The sequence below is a fragment of the Bombina bombina genome, unplaced genomic scaffold (genome assembly GCF_027579735.1).
Source record: "Bombina bombina isolate aBomBom1 unplaced genomic scaffold, aBomBom1.pri scaffold_1044, whole genome shotgun sequence".
Classification (NCBI taxonomy): Eukaryota; Metazoa; Chordata; class Amphibia; order Anura; family Bombinatoridae; genus Bombina; species Bombina bombina.
The window spans coordinates 6,872-30,612 of record NW_026511044.1 but is presented as its reverse complement, the minus strand read 5'-3'; the positions used below and the strand labels follow the sequence as shown (position 1 = coordinate 30,612).

The following is a 23,741-nucleotide window of genomic DNA, read 5'->3' as shown; positions in this document are numbered from 1 at the left end:
TCTGTCTAATCCTCATATCCTGTCTGTCTATCGCTCTGTCTAATCCTCATATCCTGTCTGTCTATCTCTCTGTCTAATCCTCATACCCTGTCTGTCTATCTCTCTGTCTAATCCTCATATCCTGTCTGTCTATTGCTCTGTCTAATCCTCATATCCTGTCTGTCTATCTCTCTGTCTAATCCTCATATCCTGTCTGTCTATCTCTCTGTCTAATCCTCATATCCTGTCTGTCTATCTCTCTGTCTAACCCTCATATCCTGTCTGTCTATCTCTCTGTCTAATCCTCATATCCTGTCTGTCTATCTCTCTGTCTAATCCTCATATCCTGTCTGTCTATCTCTCTGTCTAATCCTCATATCCTGTCTGTCTATCTCTCTGTCTAATCCTCATATCCTGTCTGTCTATCTCTCTGTCTAACCCTCATATCCTGTCTGTCTATCTCTCTGTCTAATCCTCATATCCTGTCTGTCTATCTCTCTGTCTAATCCTCATATCCTGTCTGTCTATCTCTCTGTCTAATCCTCATATCCTGTCTGTCTATCTCTCTGTCCTATCCTCATATCCTGTCTGTCTATCTCTCTGTCCTAACCCTCATATCCTGTCTGTCTATCTCTCTGTCTAATCCTCATATCCTGTCTGTCTATCTCTCTGTCCTATCCTCATATCCTGTCTGTCTATCTCTCTGTCTAACCCTCATATCCTGTCTGTCTATCTCTCTGTCTAATCCTCATATCCTGTCTGTCTATCTCTCTGTCTCATCCTCATATCCTGTCTGTCTATCTCTCTGTCTAATCCTCATATCCTGTCTGTCTATCTCTCTGTCTAATCCTCATATCCTGTCTGTCTGTCTATCTCTCTGTCTAATCCTCATATCCTGTCTGTCTATCTCTCTGTCTAATCCTCATATCCTGTCTGTCTATCTCTCTGTCTAATCCTCATATCCTGTCTGTCTATCTCTCTGTCTAATCCTCATATCCTGTCTGTCTATCTCTCTGTCCTATCCTCATATCCTGTCTGTCTATCTCTCTGTCTAATCCTCATATCCTGTCTGTCTATCTCTCTGTCCTATCCTCATATCCTGTCTGTCTATCTCTCTGTCCTATCCTCATATCCTGTCTGTCTATCTCTCTGTCTAATCCTCATATCCTGTCTGTCTATCTCTCTGTCTAATCCTCATATCCTGTCTGTCTATCGCTCTGTCTAATCCTCATATCCTGTCTGTCTATCTCTTGTCTAATCCTCATATCCTGTCTGTCTATCTCTCTGTCTAATCCTCATATCCTGTCTGTCTATCTCTCTGTCCTATCCTCATATCCTGTCTGTCTATCTCTCTGTCTAATCCTCATATCCTGTCTGTCTATCTCTCTGTCTAATCCTCATATCCTGTCTGTCTGTCTCTCTGTCTATCCTCATATCCTGTCTGTCTATCTCTCTGTCTAATCCTCATATCCTGTCTGTCTATCTCTCTGTCCTATCCTCATATCCTGTCTGTCTATCTCTCTGTCTATCTCTCTGTCTAATCCTCATATCCTGTCTGTCTATCTCTCTGTCTAATCCTCATATCCTGTCTGTCTGTCTCTCTGTCTAATCCTCATATCCTGTCTGTCTATCTCTCTGTCCTATCCTCATATCCTGTCTGTCTATCTCTCTGTCTAATCCTCATATCCCGTCTGTCTATCTCTCTGTCCTATCCTCATATCCTGTCTGTCTATCTCTCTGTCTAATCCTCATATCCTGTCTGTCTATCTCTCTGTCCTATCCTCATATCCTGTCTGTCTATCTCTCTGTCTAATCCTCATATCCTGTCTGTCTATCTCTCTGGTCTAATCCTCATATCCTGTCTGTCTATCCTCTCTGTCCTATCCTCATATCCTGTCTGTCTATCTCTCTGTCTAATCCTCATATCCTGTCTGTCTATCTCTCTGTCCTATCCTCATATCCTGTCTGTCTATCTCTCTGTCTAATCCTCATATCCTGTCTGTCTATCTCTCTGTCTAATCCTCATATCCTGTCTGTCTATCTCTCTGTCCTATCCTCATATCCTGTCTGTCTATCTCTCTGTCCTATCCTCATATCCTGTCTGTCTATCGCTCTGTCTAATCCTCATATCCTGTCTGTCTATCTCTCTGTCCTATCCTCATATCCTGTCTGTCTATCTCTCTGTCCTATCCTCATATCCTGTCTGTCTATCTCTCTGTCTAATCCTCATATCCTGTCTGTCTATCTCTCTGTCTAATCCTCATATCCTGTCTGTCTATCTCTCTGTCCTATCCTCATATCCTGTCTGTCTATCTCTCTGTCCTATCCTCATATCCTGTCTGTCTATCTCTCTGTCCTATCCTCATATCCTGTCTGTCTATCTCTCTGTCTAATCCTCATATCCTGTCTGTCTATCTCTCTGTCTAATCCTCATATCCTGTCTGTCTATCTCTCTGTCTAATCCTCATATCCTGTCTGTCTAATCCTCATATCCTGTCTGTCTATCTCTCTGTCTAATCCTCATATCCTGTCTGTCTATCTCTCTGTCTAATCCTCATATCCTGTCTGTCTATCTCTCTGTCTAATCCTCATATCCTGTCTGTCTATCTCTCTGTCTAATCCTCATATCCTGTCTGTCTATCTCTCTGTCTAATCCTCATATCCTGTCTGTCTATCTCTCTGTCTAATCCTCATATCCTGTCTGTCTATCTCTCTGTCCTATCCTCATATCCTGTCTGTCTATATCTCTGTCTAATCCTCATATCCTGTCTGTCTATCTCTCTGTCCTATCCTCATATCCTGTCTGTCTATCTCTCTGTCCTATCCTCATATCCTGTCTGTCTATCTCTCTGTCTAATCCTCATATCCTGTCTGTCTATCTCTCTGTCTAATCCTCATATCCTGTCTGTCTATCTCTCTGTCTAATCCTCATATCCCGTCTGTCTATCTCTCTGTCTAATCCTCATATCCCGTCTGTCTATCTCTCTGTCTCATCCTCATATCCTGTCTGTCTATCTCTCTGTCTAACCCTCGTATCCTGTCTGTCTATCTCTCTGTCTAACCCTCATATCCTGTCTGTCTATCTCTCTGTCTAATCCTTATATCCTGTCTGTCTATCTCTCTGTCCTATCCTCATATCCTGTCTGTCTATCTCTCTGTCTAATCCTCATATCCTGTCTGTCTATCTCTCTGTCTAATCCTCATATCCTGTCTGTCTATCTCTCTGTCTAATCCTCATATCCTGTCTGTCTATCTCTCTGTCCTATCCTCATATCCTGTCTGTCTATCTCTCTGTCCTATCCTCATATCCTGTCTGTCTATCTCTCTGTCTAATCCTCATATCCTGTTTGTCTATCTCTCTGTCTAATCCTCATATCCTGTCTGTCTATCTTTCTGTCTAATCCTCATATCCTGTCTGTCTATCTCTCTGTCTAATCCTCATATCCTGTCTGTCTATCTCTCTGTCTAATCCTCATATCCTGTCTGTCTATCTCTCTGTCCTATCCTCATATCCTGTCTGTCTATCTCTCTGTCTATCTCTCTGTCTAATCCTCATATCCTGTCTGTCTATCTCTCTGTCCTATCCTCATATCCTGTCTGTCTATCTCTCTGTCTATCTCTCTGTCTAATCCTCATATCCTGTCTGTCTATCTCTCTGTCCTATCCTCATATCCTGTCTGTCTATCGCTCTGTCTAATCCTCATATCCTGTCTGTCTATCTCTCTGTCCTATCCTCATATCCTGTCTGTCTATCTCTCTGTCTAATCCTCATATCCTGTCTGTCTATCTCTCTGTCTAATCCTCATATCCTGTCTGTCTAATCCTCATATCCTGTCTGTCTCTCTGTCTAATCCTCATATCCTGTCTGTCTATCTCTCTGTCTAATCCTCATATCCTGTCTGTCTGTCTATCTGTCCTATCCTCATATCCCGTCTGTCTCTCTCTCTGTCCTATCCTCATATCCTGTCTGTCTATCTCTCTGTCTAATCCTCATATCCCGTCTGTCTATCTCTCTGTCTAATCCTCATATCCCGTCTGTCTATCTCTCTGTCTAACCCTCATATCCTGTCTGTCTATCTCTCTGTCTAATCCTCATATCCTGTCTTTCTATCTCTCTGTCTAATCCTCATATCCTGTCTGTCTATCTCTCTGACCCATCCCCGTCTTTCTTGCTTCCCCCTTTGCCCTCTCTCCCCAGGCACGACTTCAGTTCCTCCGTGATCAGTTCAATTTGCGGGAGAACGACTTCCTAACATTTGACGCCATGAGACACGCAGCTCAGTGTGTGGGTCGTGCCATTCGAGGGAAAACAGATTACGGCATTATGCTGTTTGCAGATAAGGTGTGTGAGCGCCTGTGGGCTTTTACTTGTATGTAAGCACTGATACACCTGTATGTAAGCACTGATACACCTGTATGTAAGCACTGATACACCTGTATGTAAGCACTGATACACCTGTATGTAAGCACTGATACACCTGTATGTAAGTACTGATACACCTGTATGTAAGCACTGATACACCTGTATGTAAGTACTGATACACCTGTATGTAAGTACTGATACACCTGTATGTAAGTACTGATACACCTGTATGTAAGTACTGATACACCTGTATGTAAGTACTGATACACCTGTATGTAAGCACTGATACACCTGTATGTAAGCACTGATACACCTGTATGTAAGCACTGATACACCTGTATGTAAGCACTGATACACCTGTATGTAAGTACCGATACACCTGTATGTAAGCACCGATACACCTGTATGTAAGCACCGATACACCTGTATGTAAGCACCGATACACCTGTATGTAAGTACTGATACACCTGTATGTAAGCACTGATACACCTGTATGTAAGCACTGATACAGCTGTATGTAAGCACTGATACACCTGTATGTAAGCACAAGCACTGATACACCTGTATGTAAGCACTGATACACCTGTATGTAAGCACTGATACACCTGTATGTAAGCACTGATACACCTGTATGTAAGCACTGATACACCTGTATGTAAGCACTGATACACCTGTATGTGAGCACTGATACAGCTGTATGAAAGCACTGATACACCTGTATGTAAGCACTGATACACCTGTATGTAAGCACTGATACACCTGTATGTAAGCACTGATACAGCTGTATGAAAGCACTGATACACCTGTATGTAAGCACTGATACACCTGTATGTAAGCACTGATACACCTGTATGTAAGCACTGATACACCTGTATGTAAGCACTGATACACCTGTATGTAAGCACTGATACACCTGTATGTAAGCACTGATACACCTGTACGTAAGTACTGATACACCTGTATGTAAGTACTGATACACCTGTATGTAAGCACTGATACACCTGTATGTAAGCACTGATACACCTGTATGTAAGCACTGATACAGCTGGCTCTCTTGCACACTGTACATGTATGTAAGCACTGATACAGCTGGCTCTCTTGCACACTGTACATGTATGTAAGCACTGATACAGCTGGCTCTCTTGCACACTGTACATGTATGTAAGCACTGATACAGCTGGCTCTCTTGCGCACTGTACATGTATGTAAGCACTGATACAGCTGGCTCTCTTGCACATTGTACATGTATGTAAGTACTGATACAGCTGGCTCTCTTACACACTGTACATGTATGTAAGCACTGATACAGCTGGCTCTCTTGCACACTGTACATGTATGTAAGCACTGATACAGCTGGCTCTCTTGCACACTGTACATGTATGTAAGCACTGATACAGCTGACTCTCTTGCACACTGTACATGTATGTAAGCACTGATACAGCTGGCTCTCTTGCACACTGTACATGTATGTAAGCACTGATACAGCTGTACATGTATGTAAGCACTGATACAGCTGGCTCTCTTGCACACTGTACATGTATGTAAGCACTGATACAGCTGGCTCTCTTGCACACTGTACATGTATGTAAGCACCGATACAGCTGGCTCTCTTGCACACTGTACATGTATGTAAGCACCGATACAGCTGGCTCTCTTGCACACTGTACATGTATGTAAGCACTGATACAGCTGGCTCTCTTGCACACTGTACATGTATGTAAGCACTGATACAGCTGGCTCTCTTGCACACTGTACATGTATGTAAGCACCGATACAGCTGGCTCTCTTGCACACTGTACATGTATGTAAGCACTGATACAGCTGTACATGTATGTAAGCACTGATACAGCTGGCTCTCTTGCACACTGTACATGTATGTAAGCACCGATACAGCTGGCTCTCTTGCACACTGTACATGTATGTAAGCACTGATACAGCTGGCTCTCTTGCACACTGTACATGTATGTAAGCACTGATACACCTGTATGTAAGCACTGATACAGCTGTATGTAAGCACTGATACACCTGTATGTAAGCACTGATATACCTGTATGTAAGCACCGATACACCTGTATGTAAGCACCGATACACCTGTATGTAAGCACCGATACAGCTGTATGTAAGCACCGATACACCTGTATGTAAGCACCGATACACCTGTATGTAAGCACCGATACACCTGTATGTAAGCACCGATACACCTGTATGTAAGCACCGATACACCTGTATGTAAGCACCGATACACCTGTATGTAAGCACCGATACACCTGTATGTAAGCACTGATACACCTGTATGTAAGCACCGATACACCTGTATGTAAGCACCGATACACCTGTATGTAAGCACCGATACACCTGTATGTAAGCACTGATACACCTGTATGTAAGCACTGATACACCTGTATGTAAGTACTGATACACCTGTATGTAAGCACTGATACACCTGTATGTAAGCACTGATACACCTGTATGTAAGCACTGATACATCTGTATGTAAGCACTGATACACCTGTATGTAAGCACTGATACACCTGTATGTAAGCACTGATACACCTGTATGTAAGTACTGATACACCTGTATGTAAGCACTGATACACCTGTATGTAAGCACTGATACACCTGTATGTAAGCACTGATACACCTGTATGTAAGCACTGATACACCTGTATGTAAGCACTGATACACCTGTATGTAAGTACTGATACACCTGTATGTAAGCACTGATACAGCTGGCTCTCTTGCACACTGTACATGTATGTAAGCACTGATACAGCTGTCTCTCTTGCACACTGTACATGTATGTAAGCACCGATACAGCTGTCTCTCTTGCACACTGTACATGTATGTAAGCACCGATACAGCTGGCTCTCTTGCACACTGTACATGTATGTAAGCACTGATACAGCTGACTCTCTTGCACACTGTAAATGTATGTAAGCACTGATACAGCTGGCTCTCTTGCACACTGTACATGTATGTAAGCACTGATACAGCTGGCTCTCTTGCGCACTGTACATGTATGTAAGCACTGATACAGCTGGCTCTCTTGCGCACTGTACATGTATGTAAGCACTGATACAGCTGGCTCTCTTGCACACTGTACATGTATGTAAGCACTGATACAGCTGGCTCTCTTGCACATTGTACATGTATGTAAGTACTGATACAGCTGTATGTAAGCACTGATACACCTGTATGTAAGCACTGATACAGCTGTATGTAAGCACTGATACACCTGTATGTAAGTACTGATACACCTGTATGTAAGTACTGATACACCTGTATGTAAGTACTGATACACCTGTATGTAAGTACTGATACACCTGTATGTAAGTACTGATACACCTGTATGTAAGCACTGATACACATGTATGTAAGCACTGATACAGCTGTATGTAAGTACTGATACACCTGTATGTAAGCACTGATACACCTGTATGTAAGTACTGATACACCTGTATGTAAGTACTGATACACCTGTATGTAAGTACTGATACACCTGTATGTAAGTACTGATACACCTGTATGTAAGCACTGATACACATGTATGTAAGCACTGATACAGCTGTATGTAAGTACTGATACACCTGTATGTAAGCACTGATACACCTGTATGTAAGTACTGATACACCTGTATGTAAGTACTGATACACCTGTATGTAAGCACTGATACACCTGTATGTAAGCACTGATACACCTGTATGTAAGCACTGATACACCTGTATGTAAGTACTGATACACCTGTATGTAAGCACTGATACAGCTGTATGAAAGCACTGATACACCTGTATGTAAGCACTGATACACCTGTATGTAAGCACTGATACACCTGTATGTAAGCACTGATACACCTGTATGTAAGCACCTGATACACCTGTATGTAAGCACTGATACACCTGTATGTAAGCACTGATACACCTGTATGTAAGCACTGATACACCTGTATGTAAGTACTGATACACCTGTATGTAAGCACTGATACAGCTGTATGAAAGCACTGATACACCTGTATGTAAGCACTGATACACCTGTATGTAAGTACTGATACACCTGTATGTAAGCACAAGCACTGATACACCTGTATGTAAGCACTGATACACCTGTATGTAAGCACTGATACAGCTGTATGTAAGCACTGATACACCTGTATGTAAGCACTGATACACCTGTATGTGAGCACTGATACAGCTGTATGAAAGCACTGATACACCTGTATGTAAGCACTGATACACCTGTATGTAAGCACTGATACACCTGTATGTAAGCACTGATACACCTGTATGTAAGCACTGATACACCTGTATGAAAGCACTGATACACCTGTATGTAAGCACTGATACACCTGTATGTAAGCACTGATACACCTGTATGTAAGCACTGATACACCTGTATGTAAGCACTGATACACCTGTATGTAAGCACTGATACACCTGTATGTAAGCACTGATACACCTGTATGTAAGCACTGATACACCTGTACGTAAGTACTGATACACCTGTACGTAAGTACTGATACACCTGTACGTAAGCACTGATACACCTGTACGTAAGCACTGATACACCTGTACGTAAGCACTGATACACCTGTATGTAAGCACTGATACACCTGTATGTAAGCACTGATACACCTGTATGTAAGCACTGATACACCTGTATGTAAGTACTGATACACCTGTATGTAAGTACTGATACACCTGTATGTAAGCACTGATACACCTGTATGTAAGCACTGATACACCTGTATGTAAGCACTGATACACCTGTATGTAAGCACTGATACACCTGTATGTAAGCACTGATACACCTGTATGTAAGCACTGATACACCTGTATGTAAGCACTGATACACCTGTATGTAAGCACTGATACACCTGTATGTAAGCACTGATACACCTGTATGTAAGCACTGATACACCTGTATGTAAGCACTGATACACCTGTATGTAAGTACTGATACACCTGTATGTAAGCACTGATACACCTGTATGTAAGCACTGATACACCTGTATGTAAGTACTGATACACCTGTATGTAAGTACTGATACACCTGTATGTAAGCACTGATACACCTGTATGTAAGCACTGATACAGCTGTATGTAAGCACTGATACAGCTGTATGTAAGCACTGATACACCTGTATGTAAGCACTGATATACCTGTATGTAAGCACCGATACACCTGTATGTAAGCACCGATACACCTGTATGTAAGCACCGATACACCTGTATGTAAGCACCGATACACCTGTATGTAAGCACCGATACACCTGTATGTAAGCACCGATACACCTGTATGTAAGCACCGATACACCTGTATGTAAGCACCGATACACCTGTATGTAAGCACCGATACACCTGTATGTAAGCACCGATACACCTGTATGTAAGTACTGATACACCTGTATGTAAGCACTGATACACCTGTATGTAAGCACTGATACACCTGTATGTAAGTACTGATACACCTGTATGTAAGTACTGATACACCTGTATGTAAGTACTGATACACCTGTATGTAAGCACTGATACAGCTGGCTCTCTTGCACACTGTACATGTATGTAAGCACTGATACAGCTGGCTCTCTTGCACACTGTACATGTATGTAAGCACTGATACAGCTGTCTCTCTTGCACACTGTACATGTATGTAAGCACCGATACAGCTGGCTCTCTTGCACACTGTACATGTATGTAAGCACCGATACAGCTGGCTCTCTTGCACACTGTACATGTATGTAAGCACTGATACAGCTGTCTCTCTTGCACACTGTACATGTATGTAAGCACTGATACAGCTGGCTCTCTTGCACACTGTACATGTATGTAAGCACTGATACAGCTGGCTCTCTTGCACACTGTACATGTATGTAAGCACTGATACAGCTGGCTCTCTTGCACACTGTACATGTATGTATGTACTGATACAGCTGGCTCTCTTACACACTGTACATGTATGTAAGCACTGATACAGCTGGCTCTCTTGCACACTGTACATGTATGTAAGCACTGATACAGCTGGCTCTCTTGCACACTGTACATGTATGTAAGCACTGATACAGCTGGCTCTCTTGCACACTGTACATGTATGTAAGCACTGATACAGCTGGCTCTCTTGCACACTGTACATGTATGTAAGCACCGATACAGCTGGCTCTCTTGCACACTGTACATGTATGTAAGCACCGATACAGCTGGCTCTCTTGCACACTGTACATGTATGTAAGCACTGATACAGCTGGCTCTCTTGCACACTGTACATGTATGTAAGCACTGATACAGCTGGCTCTCTTGCACACTGTACATGTATGTAAGCACCGATACAGCTGGCTCTCTTGCACACTGTACATGTATGTAAGCACTGATACAGCTGTACATGTATGTAAGCACTGATACAGCTGGCTCTCTTGCACACTGTACATGTATGTAAGCACCGATACAGCTGGCTCTCTTGCACACTGTACATGTATGTAAGCACTGATACAGCTGGCTCTCTTGCACACTGTACATGTATGTAAGCACTGATACAGCTGGCTCTCTTGCACACTGTACATGTATGTAAGGACTGATACAGCTGGCTCTCTTGCACACTGTACATGTATGTAAGGACTGATACAGCTGGCTCTCTTGCACACTGTACATGTATGTAAGGACTGATACAGCTGGCTCTCTTGCACACTGTACATGTATGTAAGCACTGATACAGCTGGCTCTCTTGCACACTGTACATGTATGTAAGCACCGATACAGCTGGCTCTCTTGCACACTGTACATGTATGTAAGCACTGATACAGCTGGCTCTCTTGCACACTGTACATGTATGTAAGCACTGATACAGCTGGCTCTCTTGCACACTGTACATGTATGTAAGCACCGATACAGCTGGCTCTCTTGCACACTGTACATGTATGTAAGCACTGATACAGCTGGCTCTCTTGCACACTGTACATGTATGTAAGGACTGATACAGCTGGCTCTCTTGCACACTGTACATGTATGTAAGGACTGATACAGCTGGCTCTCTTGCACACTGTACATGTATGTAAGGACTGATACAGCTGGCTCTCTTACACACTGTACATGTATGTAAGCACTGATACAGCTGGCTCTCTTGCACACTGTACATGTATGTAAGCACTGATACAGCTGGCTCTCTTGCACACTGTACATGTATGTAAGCACTGATACAGCTGGCTCTCTTGCACACTGTACATGTATGTAAGCACTGATACAGCTGGCTCTCTTGCACACTGTACATGTATGTAAGCACCGATACAGCTGGCTCTCTTGCACACTGTACATGTATGTAAGCACCGATACAGCTGGCTCTCTTGCACACTGTACATGTATGTAAGCACTGATACAGCTGGCTCTCTTGCACACTGTACATGTATGTAAGCACTGATACAGCTGGCTCTCTTGCACACTGTACATGTATGTAAGCACCGATACAGCTGGCTCTCTTGCACACTGTACATGTATGTAAGCACTGATACAGCTGTACATGTATGTAAGCACTGATACAGCTGGCTCTCTTGCACACTGTACATGTATGTAAGCACCGATACAGCTGGCTCTCTTGCACACTGTACATGTATGTAAGCACTGATACAGCTGGCTCTCTTGCACACTGTACATGTATGTAAGCACTGATACAGCTGGCTCTCTTGCACACTGTACATGTATGTAAGGACTGATACAGCTGGCTCTCTTGCACACTGTACATGTATGTAAGGACTGATACAGCTGGCTCTCTTGCACACTGTACATGTATGTAAGGACTGATACAGCTGGCTCTCTTGCACACTGTACATGTATGTAAGCACTGATACAGCTGGCTCTCTTGCACACTGTACATGTATGTAAGCACCGATACAGCTGTACATGTATGTAACCACTGATACAGCTGTACATGTATGTAAGCACTGATACAGCTGGCTCTCTTGCACACTGTACATGTATGTAAGCACTGATACAGCTGGCTCTCTTGCACACTGTACATGTATGTAAGCACTGATACAGCTGGCTCTCTTGCGCACTGTACATGTATGTAAGCACTGATACAGCTGGCTCTCTTGCACACTGTACATGTATGTAAGCACTGATACAGCTGGCTCTCTTGCACACTGTACATGTATGTAAGCACTGATACAGCTGGCTCTCTTGCACACTGTACATGTATGTAAGCACTGATACAGCTGGCTCTCTTGCACACTGTACATGTATGTAAGCACTGATACAGCTGGCTCTCTTGCACACTGTACATGTATGTAAGCACTGATACAGCTGTACATGTATGTAAGCACCGATACAGCTGGCTCTCTTGCACACTGTACATGTATGTAAGCACTGATACAGCTGTACATGTATGTAAGCACCAATACAGCTGGCTCTCTTGCACACTGTACATGTATGTAAGCACTGATACAGCTGGCTCTCTTGCACACTGTACATGTATGTAAGCACTGATACAGCTGTACATGTATGTAAGCACCGATACAGCTGGCTCTCTTGCACACTGTACATGTATGTAAGCACTGATACAGCTGTACATGTATGTAAGCACCGATACAGCTGGCTCTCTTGCACACTGTACATGTATGTAAGCACTGATACAGCTGGCTCTCTTGCACACTGTACATGTATGTAAGCACTGATACAGCTGGCTCTCTTGCGCACTGTACATGTATGTAAGCACTGATACAGCTGGCTCTCTTGCACACTGTACATGTATGTAAGCACCGATACACCTGGCTCTCTTGCGCACTGTACATGTATGTAAGCACTGATACAGCTGGCTCTCTTGCACACTGTACATGTATGTAAGCACTGATACAGCTGTAAATGTATGTAAGCACCGATACAGCTGTACATGTATGTAAGCACCGATACACCTGGCTCTCTTGCGCACTGTAAATGTATGTAAGCACCGATACACCTGGCTCTCTTGCGCACTGTACATGTATGTAAGCACTGATACAGCTGACTCTCTTGCACACTGTACATGTATGTAAGCACCGATACACCTGGCTCTCTTGCGCACTGTACATGTATGTAAGCACTGATACAGCTGACTCTCTTGCACACTGTACATGTATGTAAGCACCGATACACCTGGCTCTCTTGCACACTGTACATGTATGTAAGCACTGATACAGCTGGCTCTCTTGCGCACTGTACATGTATGTAAGCACTGATACAGCTGGCTCTCTTGCACACTGTACATGTATGTAAGCACCGATACACCTGGCTCTCTTGCGCACTGTACATGTATGTAAGCACTGATACAGCTGACTCTCTTGCACACTGTACATGTATGTAAGCACCGATACACCTGGCTCTCTTGCACACTGTACATGTATGTAAGCACTGATACAGCTGGCTCTCTTGCACACTGTACATGTATGTAAGCACTGATACAGCTGACTCTCTTGCACACTGTACATGTATGTAAGCACCGATACACCTGGCTCTCTTGCACACTGTACATGTATGTAAGCACTGATACAGCTGGCTCTCTTGCGCACTGTACATGTATGTAAGCACTGATACAGCTGGCTCTCTTGCACACTGTACATGTATGTAAGCACCGATACACCTGGCTCTCTTGCGCACTGTACATGTATGTAAGCACCGATACAGCTGTCTCTCTTGCACACTGTACATGTATGTAAGCACCGATACAGCTGTCTCTCTTGCACACTGTACATGTATGTAAGCACCGATACAGCTGTCTCTCTTGCACACTGTACATGTATGTAAGCACTGATACAGCTGGCTCTCTTGCACACTGTACATGTATGTAAGCACTGATACAGCTGTACATGTATGTAAGCACTGATACAGCTGTACATGTATGTAAGCACTGATACACCTGTACATGTATGTAAGCACTGATACAGCTGTACATGTATGTAAGCACTGATACAGCTGGCTCTCTTGCACACTGTACATGTATGTAAGCACTGATACAGCTGGCTCTCTTGCACACTGTACATGTATGTAAGCACTGATACAGCTGTACATGTAAGCACTGATACACCTGTACATGTATGTAAGCACTGATACACCTGTACAAGTATGTAAGCACTGATACAGCTGTACATGTATGTAAGCACTGATACACCTGTACAAGTATGTAAGCACTGATACAGCTGTACATGTATGTAAGCACTGATACAGCTGTACATGTATGTAAGCACTGATACACCTGTACAAGTATGTAAGCACTGATACAGCTGTACATGTATGTAAGCACTGATACACCTGTACAAGTATGTAAGCACTGATACAGCTGTACATGTATGTAAGCACTGATACAGCTGTACATGTATGTAAGCACTGATACACCTGTACAAGTATGTAAGCACTGATACAGCTGTACATGTATGTAAGCACTGATACACCTGTACAAGTATGTAAGCACTGATACAGCTGTACATGTATGTAAGCACTGATACACCTGTACATGTATGTAAGCACTGATACAGCTGTACAAGTATGTAAGCACTGATACAGCTGTACATGTATGTAAGCACTGATACAGCTGGCTCTCTTGCACACTGTACATGTATGTAAGCACTGATACACCTGGCTCTCTTGCACACTGTACATGTATGTAAGCACTGATACACCTGTACATGTATGTAAGCACTGATACAGCTGGCTCTCTTGCACACTGTACATGTATGTAAGCACCGATACAGCTGGCTCTCTTGCACACTGTACATGTATGTAAGCACTGATACAGCTGTACATGTATGTAAGCACTGATACAGCTGGCTCTCTTGCACACTGTACATGTATGTAAGCACTGATACAGCTGGCTCTCTTGCACATTGTACATGTATGTAAGCACTGATACAGCTGGCTCTCTTGCACACTGTACATGTATGTAAGCACTGATACAGCTGGCTCTCTTGCGCACTGTACATGTATGTAAGCACCGATACAGCTGGCTCTCTTGCACACTGTACATGTATGTAAGCACTGATACAGCTGGCTCTCTTGCGCACTGTACATGTATGTAAGCACTGATACAGCTGGCTCTCTTGCACACTGTACATGTATGTAAGCACTGATACAGCTGACTCTCTTGCACACTGTACATGTATGTAAGCACTGATACAGCTGGCTCTCTTGTGCACTGTACATGTATGTAAGCACCGATACAGCTGTACATGTATGTAAGCACTGATACACCTGTACATGTATGTAAGCACCAATACAGCTGGCTCTCTTGCACACTGTACATGTATGTAAGCACTGATACAGCTGGCTCTCTTGTGCACTGTACATGTATGTAAGCACCGATACAGCTGTACATGTATGTAAGCACCGATACAGCTGTACATGTATGTAAGCACCGATACAGCCGGCTCTCTTGCACATTGTACATGTATGTAAGCACCGATACAGCTGGCTCTCTTGCACATTGTACATGTATGTAAGCACCGATACAGCTGTACATGTATGTAAGCACCGATACAGCCGGCTCTCTTGCACATTGTACATGTATGTAAGCACCGATACAGCTGGCTCTCTTGCACACTGTACATGTATGTAAGCACTGATACAGCTGGCTCTCTTGCACACTGTACATGTATGTAAGCACTGATACAGCTGGCTCTCTTGCACACTGTACATGTATGTAAGCACTGATACAGCTGGCTCTCTTGCACACTGTACATGTATGTAAGCACTGATACAGCTGGCTCTCTTGCACACTGTACATGTATGTAAGCACTGATACAGCTGTACATGTATGTAAGCACTGATACAGCTGGCTCTCTTGCACACTGTACATGTATGTAAGCACTGATACAGCTGGCTCTCTTGCGCACTGTACATGTATGTAAGCACCGATACAGCTGGCTCTCTTGCACACTGTACATGTATGTAAGCACTGATACAGCTGGCTCTCTTGCGCACTGTACATGTATGTAAGCACTGATACAGCTGGCTCTCTTGCGCACTGTACATGTATGTAAGCACTGATACAGCTGTACATGTATGTAAGCACTGATACAGCTGGCTCTCTTGCACACTGTACATGTATGTAAGCACTGATACAGCTGTACATGTATGTAAGCACTGATACAGCTGTCTCTCTTGCACACTGTACATGTATGTAAGCACTGATACAGCTGGCTCTCTTGCACACTGTACATGTATGTAAGCACTGATACAGCTGGCTCTCTTGCGCACTGTACATGTATGTAAGCACTGATACAGCTGTCTCTCTTGCACACTGTACATGTATGTAAGCACTGATACAGCTGGCTCTCTTGCACACTGTACATGTATGTAAGCACTGATACAGCTGGCTCTCTTGCACACTGTACTTGTATGTAAGCACTGATACAGCTGGCTCTCTTGCACACTGTACATGTATGTAAGCACTGATACAGCTGGCTCTCTTGCACACTGTACATGTATGTAAGCACTGATACAGCTGGCTCTCTTGCACACTGTACATGTATGTAAGCACTGATACAGCTGGCTCTCTTGCACACTGTACATGTATGTAAGTACTGATACACCTGTATGTAAGCACTGATACAGCTGGCTCTCTTGCACACTGTACATGTATGTAAGCACTGATACAGCTGGCTCTCTTGCGCACTGTACATGTATGTAAGCACTGATACAGCTGGCTCTCTTGCACACTGTACATGTATGTAAGCACTGATACAGCTGTACATGTATGTAAGCACTGATACAGCTGTACATGTATGTAAGCACTGATACAGCTGGCTCTCTTGCACACTGTACATGTATGTAAGCACTGATACAGCTGGCTCTCTTGCGCACTGTACATGTATGTAAGCACTGATACAGCTGGCTCTCTTGCACACTGTACATGTATGTAAGCACTGATACAGCTGACTCTCTTGCACACTGTACATGTATGTAAGCACTGATACAGCTGTCTCTCTTGCACACTGTACATGTATGTAAGCACTGATACAGCTGTACATGTATGTAAGCACTGATACAGCTGGCTCTCTTGCACACTGTACATGTATGTAAGCACCGATACAGCTGTACATGTATGTAAGCACTGATACAGCTGGCTCTCTTGCACACTGTACATGTATGTAAGCACTGATACAGCTGGCTCTCTTGCACACTGTACATGTATGTAAGCACTGATACAGCTGGCTCTCTTGCACACTGTACATGTATGTAAGCACTGATACAGCTGTACATGTATGTAAGCACCGATACACCTGGCTCTCTTGCACACTGTACATGTATGTAAGCACTGATACAGCTGGCTCTCTTGCGCACTGTACATGTATGTAAGCACTGATACAGCTGGCTCTCTTGCGCACTGTACATGTATGTAAGCACTGATACAGCTGGCTCTCTTGCACACTGTACATGTATGTAAGCACTGATACAGCTGGCTCTCTTGCACACTGTACATGTATGTAAGCACTGATACACCTGTACATGTATGTAAGCACTGATACAGCTGGCTCTCTTGCACACTGTACATGTATGTATGCACTGATACAGCTGGCTCTCTTGCACACTGTACATGTATGTATGCACTGATACAGCTGGCTCTCTTGCACACTGTACATGTATGTAAGCACCGATACAGCTGGCTCTCTTGCACACTGTACATGTATGTAAGCACTGATACAGCTGTACATGTATGTAAGCACCGATACACCTGGCTCTCTTGCACACTGTACATGTATGTAAGCACTGATACAGCTGGCTCTCTTGCGCACTGTACATGTATGTAAGCACTGATACAGCTGGCTCTCTTGCGCACTGTACATGTATGTAAGCACTGATACAGCTGGCTCTCTTGCACACTGTACATGTATGTAAGCACTGATACAGCTGGCTCTCTTGCACACTGTACATGTATGTAAGCACTGATACACCTGTACATGTATGTAAGCACTGATACAGCTGGCTCTCTTGCACACTGTACATGTATGTATGCACTGATACAGCTGGCTCTCTTGCACACTGTACATGTATGTATGCACTGATACAGCTGGCTCTCTTGCACACTGTACATGTATGTAAGCACCGATACAGCTGGCTCTCTTGCACACTGTACATGTATGTAAACGCTTTAACATCTTGTACACTCTCCCTCTCACTGTTTTGCGCACTAAAGCTCTCTCCTACATAACCAGCCACTTTCTCTGTCTTCTCGGCACTCCCTTAGAGGTACGCACGTGCAGATAAACGAGGGAAGCTTCCCCTCTGGATTCAGGAACATCTGACAGATGCCAACCTCAACCTCACATTGGACGAGAGTGTTCACCTGGCCAAGCACTTTCTGAGAGACATGGCGCAACCGTTCCGCAGGGTGAGGATACAATTCCCAATCGCATAATGTGCCTTGCTATCTATGCCTTTTGTGTTTTTCTCACCCCGGTTGTCTGATTAACAGGAGGACCAGCTTGGGCTTTCGCTTTTAACCCTCGAGCAGCTGCAGTCAGAGGAAATGCTACAAAAAATCCAAGAGATTGCTCACCAGGTGTGAGACCAAACAGTGTAACAGCCAGAGGTTGCTGAAGAGACCTTTAGACATCTAGAGACTCCTGTGCAAGATTTTCTGACACACAGAGACTGCTTGGGGAGACTTAGACACGGCCAGGAATTGCATGGGAACATTTTGAAACATCCAAAGATCACCCAGGGAGAATTTCAGGCATCTGAATGCTGACCCAGAAGCCACTAAGCACTTGCAAGACCTTTAGCTAATCAGAGGCCGATCATCAGCTCTTGTAGTGCAGAGACTTACACTAGTGACAGACTTGGCACAATAGCCTTAAACTATCCTGACATCAACTGTATCTTGTGAGACTGCAAAACCCAGAGACTGTGAGACACCCAGCAAAACCCAGAGACTGTGAGACACCCAGCAAACCCCAGAGACTGTGAGACACCCAGCAAACCCCAGAGACTGTGAGACAGCCAGCAAAACCCAGAGACTGTGAGACAGCCAGCAAAACCCCAGAGACTGTGAGACACCCTGCAAACCCCAGAGACTGTGAGACAGCCAGCAAAACCCAGAGACTGTGAGACAGCCAGCAAAACCCCAGAGACTGTGAGACACCCTGCAAAACCCAGAGACTGTGAGACACCCAGCAAACCCCAGAGACTGTGAGACACCCAGCAAAACCCAGAGACTGTGAGACAGCCAGCAAACCCCAGAGACTGTGAGACAGCCAGCAAACCCCAGAGACTGTGAGACACCCAGCAAACCCCAGAGACTGTGAGACACCCAGCAAAACCCAGAGACTGTGAGACACCCAGCAAAACCCAGAGACTGTGAGACAGCCAGCAAACCCCAGAGACTGTGAGACAGCCAGCAAACCCCAGAGACTGTGAGACAGCCAGCAAAACCCCAGAGACTGTGAGACAGCCAGCAAACCCCAGAGACTGTGAGACAGCCAGCAAACCCCAGAGACTGTGAGACACTCAGCAAAACCCAGAGACTGTGAGACAGCCAGCAAAACCCAGAGACTGTGAGACAGCCAGCAAACCCCAGAGACTGTGAGACAGCCAGCAAACCCCAGAGACTGTGAGACAGCCAGCAAACCCCAGAGACTGTGAGACAGCCAGCAAACCCCAGAGACTGTGAGACAGCCAGCAAACCCCAGAGACTGTGAGACACTCAGCAAAACCCAGAGACTGTGAGACAGCCAGCAAAACCCAGAGACTGTGAGACAGCCAGCAAACCCCAGAGACTGTGAGACAGCCAGCAAACCCCAGAGACTGTGAGACAGCCAGCAAACCCCAGAGACTGTGAGACACTCAGCAAAACCCAGAGACTGTGAGACACTCAGCAAAACCCAGAGACTGTGAGACACTCAGCAAAACCCAGAGACTGTGAGACACCCAGCAAAACCCAGAGACTGTGAGACACCCAGCAAAACCCAGAGACTGTGAGACACCCAGCAAAACCCAGAGACTGTGAGACACCCAGCAAAACCCAGAGACTGTGAGACACCCAGCAAAACCCAGAGACTGTGAGACACCCAGCAAAACCCAGAGACTGTGAGACACCCAGCAAAACCCAGAGACTGTGAGACACCCAGCAAAACCCAGAGACTGTGAGACTGCAAAACCCAGAGACTGTGAGACACCCAGTAAAACCCAGAGACTGTGAGACACCCAGCAAACCCCAGAGACTGTGAGACACCCAGCAAACCCCAGAGACTGTGAGACTTCTGCATCCATTACTGAACTGAACGTTAGTCTTTTCTTTGTTGCATATAAAAGCTGATATTTTTTTTTATAGTTTTATTTCTGAAAAACAAATGTTTCTGACCTTAATTAAACTACCTTTTCTTATTTGTAAGTGTTTGGCTTTGTCCACCAATAGCAATTTAAGATGACCTTTTCTGGCCATAAAATATATAAACCTTCATATGCACACTGGGTATTTGTTAAATGGGGCACCCGGATAAGGGTGTCTGGGGCCATGTTCTGTGAGAGGGTATGGGCACTACTTATCTGCCTCCTTACCTACCTACACGTGCGCTTGCCTACCTATCTGTTTCCATGAGTTTAACTACCTGCCTATTCATCTTCTGAAGGGAATATAATAATGTTTTATTGACAAGTATTACCAGAGTATTTAGTGCAAAGAACTAAACCAGTTCACTGACATTTTCTCGATATCTATTCCAGAATTTGGAGAAAATAAGAGTCTTGCCAACGGGAAAAAGTTCAGAAACCTTTACAGATTACAGAAGTGACTCTGGGAGTATTTTATTCTGCGGGTTACAGATATAAATGAGTAAAAAGTCATTGTCTACAAGACGTACACCCCAGGTTAAATGGAAATGCTTTATTGGGGTTTATCGGAATACGTGTTACTAATCTAAAGGTTAGCATAATAATCTGACATGTTTTCTGTGCAATTACACCTACGTCTTCTTTTCTTTGTGTATTAAGTAGATATTATACAAGTGAAGAGACGACATGGTCCTTGTCCAGCTCATAACCAACCATCCAGGAACCCTCTGAGATGCCTCCAAATGCTAACTCGCATTATTGCTGTAATAGCTGTTCTACTGGTGTTGAGTTCTCACGTGTTGACCATGGAACCTAGAATCACAGAATAGATTAGGGAACCTGAACAGATATATTCGGTGGTAGCATCGCTCTGCTACCGATTGCTTTGAAATGTACAGAAGCAGAAAAGTTGGAGGGTGAGAGTCTGGTAGCCGGGGTTTTCGTGGTGGGTGAAAAAGAGGGAGGCCAGGGTAAGAGACAGCTGGGGAGTGGGGAGAGAGTGAGATGAAAGAACTTAAAGGTTTGTGAGTTATGCAAGTCACACAGGATGTATTCATACTCAATGCCAGGCTGATAACATCAGGCACCACAAGGGGCGCAGACATAAAGTGAAGAAACTAAATTATACTCCTATATACTCCCCCCCCCACACTGTTATATACTCCCCCCCCCACACTGTTATATACTCCCCCCCCACACTGTTATATACTCCCCCCCCCCACACTGTTATATACTCCCCCCCACACTGTTATATACTCCCCCCACACTGTTATATACTCCCCCCCCACACTGTTATATACTCCCCCCCCACACTGTTATATACTCCCCCACACACACTATTATATACTCCCCCCACACACTATTATATACTCCCCCGCACACTGTTATATACTCCCCCCCCCACTGTTATATACTCCCCCCCCCACACTGTTATATACTCCCCCACACACACTATTATATACTCCCCCCACACACTGTTATATACTCCCCCCCCACACTGTTATATACTCCCCCACACACACTATTATATACTCCCCCCACACACTATTATATACTCCCCCCACACACTGTTATATACTCCCCCCCACACTGTTATATACTCCCCCCCCCCCCACTGTTATATACTCCCCCCCCACACTGTTATATACTCCCCCCCACACTGTTATATACTCCCCCCCCACACACTATTATATACTCCCCCCCCACACACTATTATATACTCCCCCCCACACACTATTATATACTCCCCCCCACTGTTATATACTCCCCCCCACTGTTATATACTCCCCCCCACACTGTTATATACTCCCCCCCACACTGTTATATACTCCCCCCCACACTGTTATATACTCCCCCCCCACACTGTTATATACTCCCCCCCCCACACACTGTTATATACTCCCCCCCCCACACTGTTATATACTCCCCCCCCCACACTGTTATATACTCCCCCCCACACTGTTATATACTCCCCCCCCACACTGTTATATACTCCCCCCCACACTGTTATATACTCCCCCCCCACACTGTTATATACTCCCCCTTCCCTACATCAGGGCACACAGTCTGCTGTACATCACACACACCAGGCACACATTCAGCTGTACATCACACAAACACACACACCAGGGCACACATTCAGCTGTACATCACACACACGCACACACCAGGGCACACATTCAGCTGTACATCACACACACCAGGCACACAGTCTGCTGTACATCACACACACACACACCAGGGCACACATTCTGCTGTACATCACACACACCAGGCACACATTCAGCTGTACATCACACACACACACACACACCAGGCACACATTCAGCTGTACATCACACACACCAGGCACACATTCAGCTGTACATCACACACACCAGGGCACACAGTCTGCTGTACATCACATACACACACACACACCAGGGCACACATTCAGCTGTACATCACACACACACACCAGGGCACACATTCAGCTGTACATCACATACACACACACCCACACACACACACACAGTCTGCTGTACATCACACACACACACACACACAGTCTGCTGTACATCACACACACACACACACCAGGGCACACAGTCTGCTGTACATCACACACACACACACACACACACAGTCTGCTGTACATCACACACACACACACACCAGGGCACACAGTCTGCTGTACATCACACACACACACACACACAGTCTGCTGTACATCACACACACACACACACCAGGGCACACATTCAGCTGTACATCACACACACCAGGGCACACATTCAGCTGTACATCACACACACCAGGGCACACATTCAGCTGTACATCACACACACCAGGGCACACATTCAGCTGTACATCACACACACCAGGGCACACATTCAGCTGTACATCACACACACACACACCAGGGCACACATTCAGCTGTACATCACACACACCAGGGCACACAGTCTGCTGTACATCACACACACCAAGGCACACATTCAGCTGTACATCACACACACACACCAGGGCACACATTCAGCTGTACATCACACACACACACCAGGGCACACATTCAGCTGTACATCACACACACCAGGGCACACAGTCTGCTGTACATCACACACACACACCAGGGCACACAT

At 44.7% G+C, this 23,741-nt stretch overlaps 1 protein-coding gene across 1 annotated transcript in view; it reads left to right on the top strand.

The window, feature by feature from the left end:
* LOC128643577 (general transcription and DNA repair factor IIH helicase subunit XPD) overlaps window positions 1–20,673 on the top strand; it is a gene marked incomplete at its 5' end in the record, with an annotated part of 75,553 nt that extends 54,880 nt beyond the window's left edge. Inside the window, 3 exons of the mRNA XM_053696417.1 lie at window positions 4,178–4,321; window positions 18,536–18,679; window positions 18,764–20,673. Coding sequence (XP_053552392.1) covers window positions 4,178–4,321; window positions 18,536–18,679; window positions 18,764–18,856 — 381 coding nt within the window. The remainder of the gene's footprint in view (window positions 1–4,177; window positions 4,322–18,535; window positions 18,680–18,763) is intronic.
* Window positions 20,674–23,741: the final 3,068 nt, after the last annotated feature.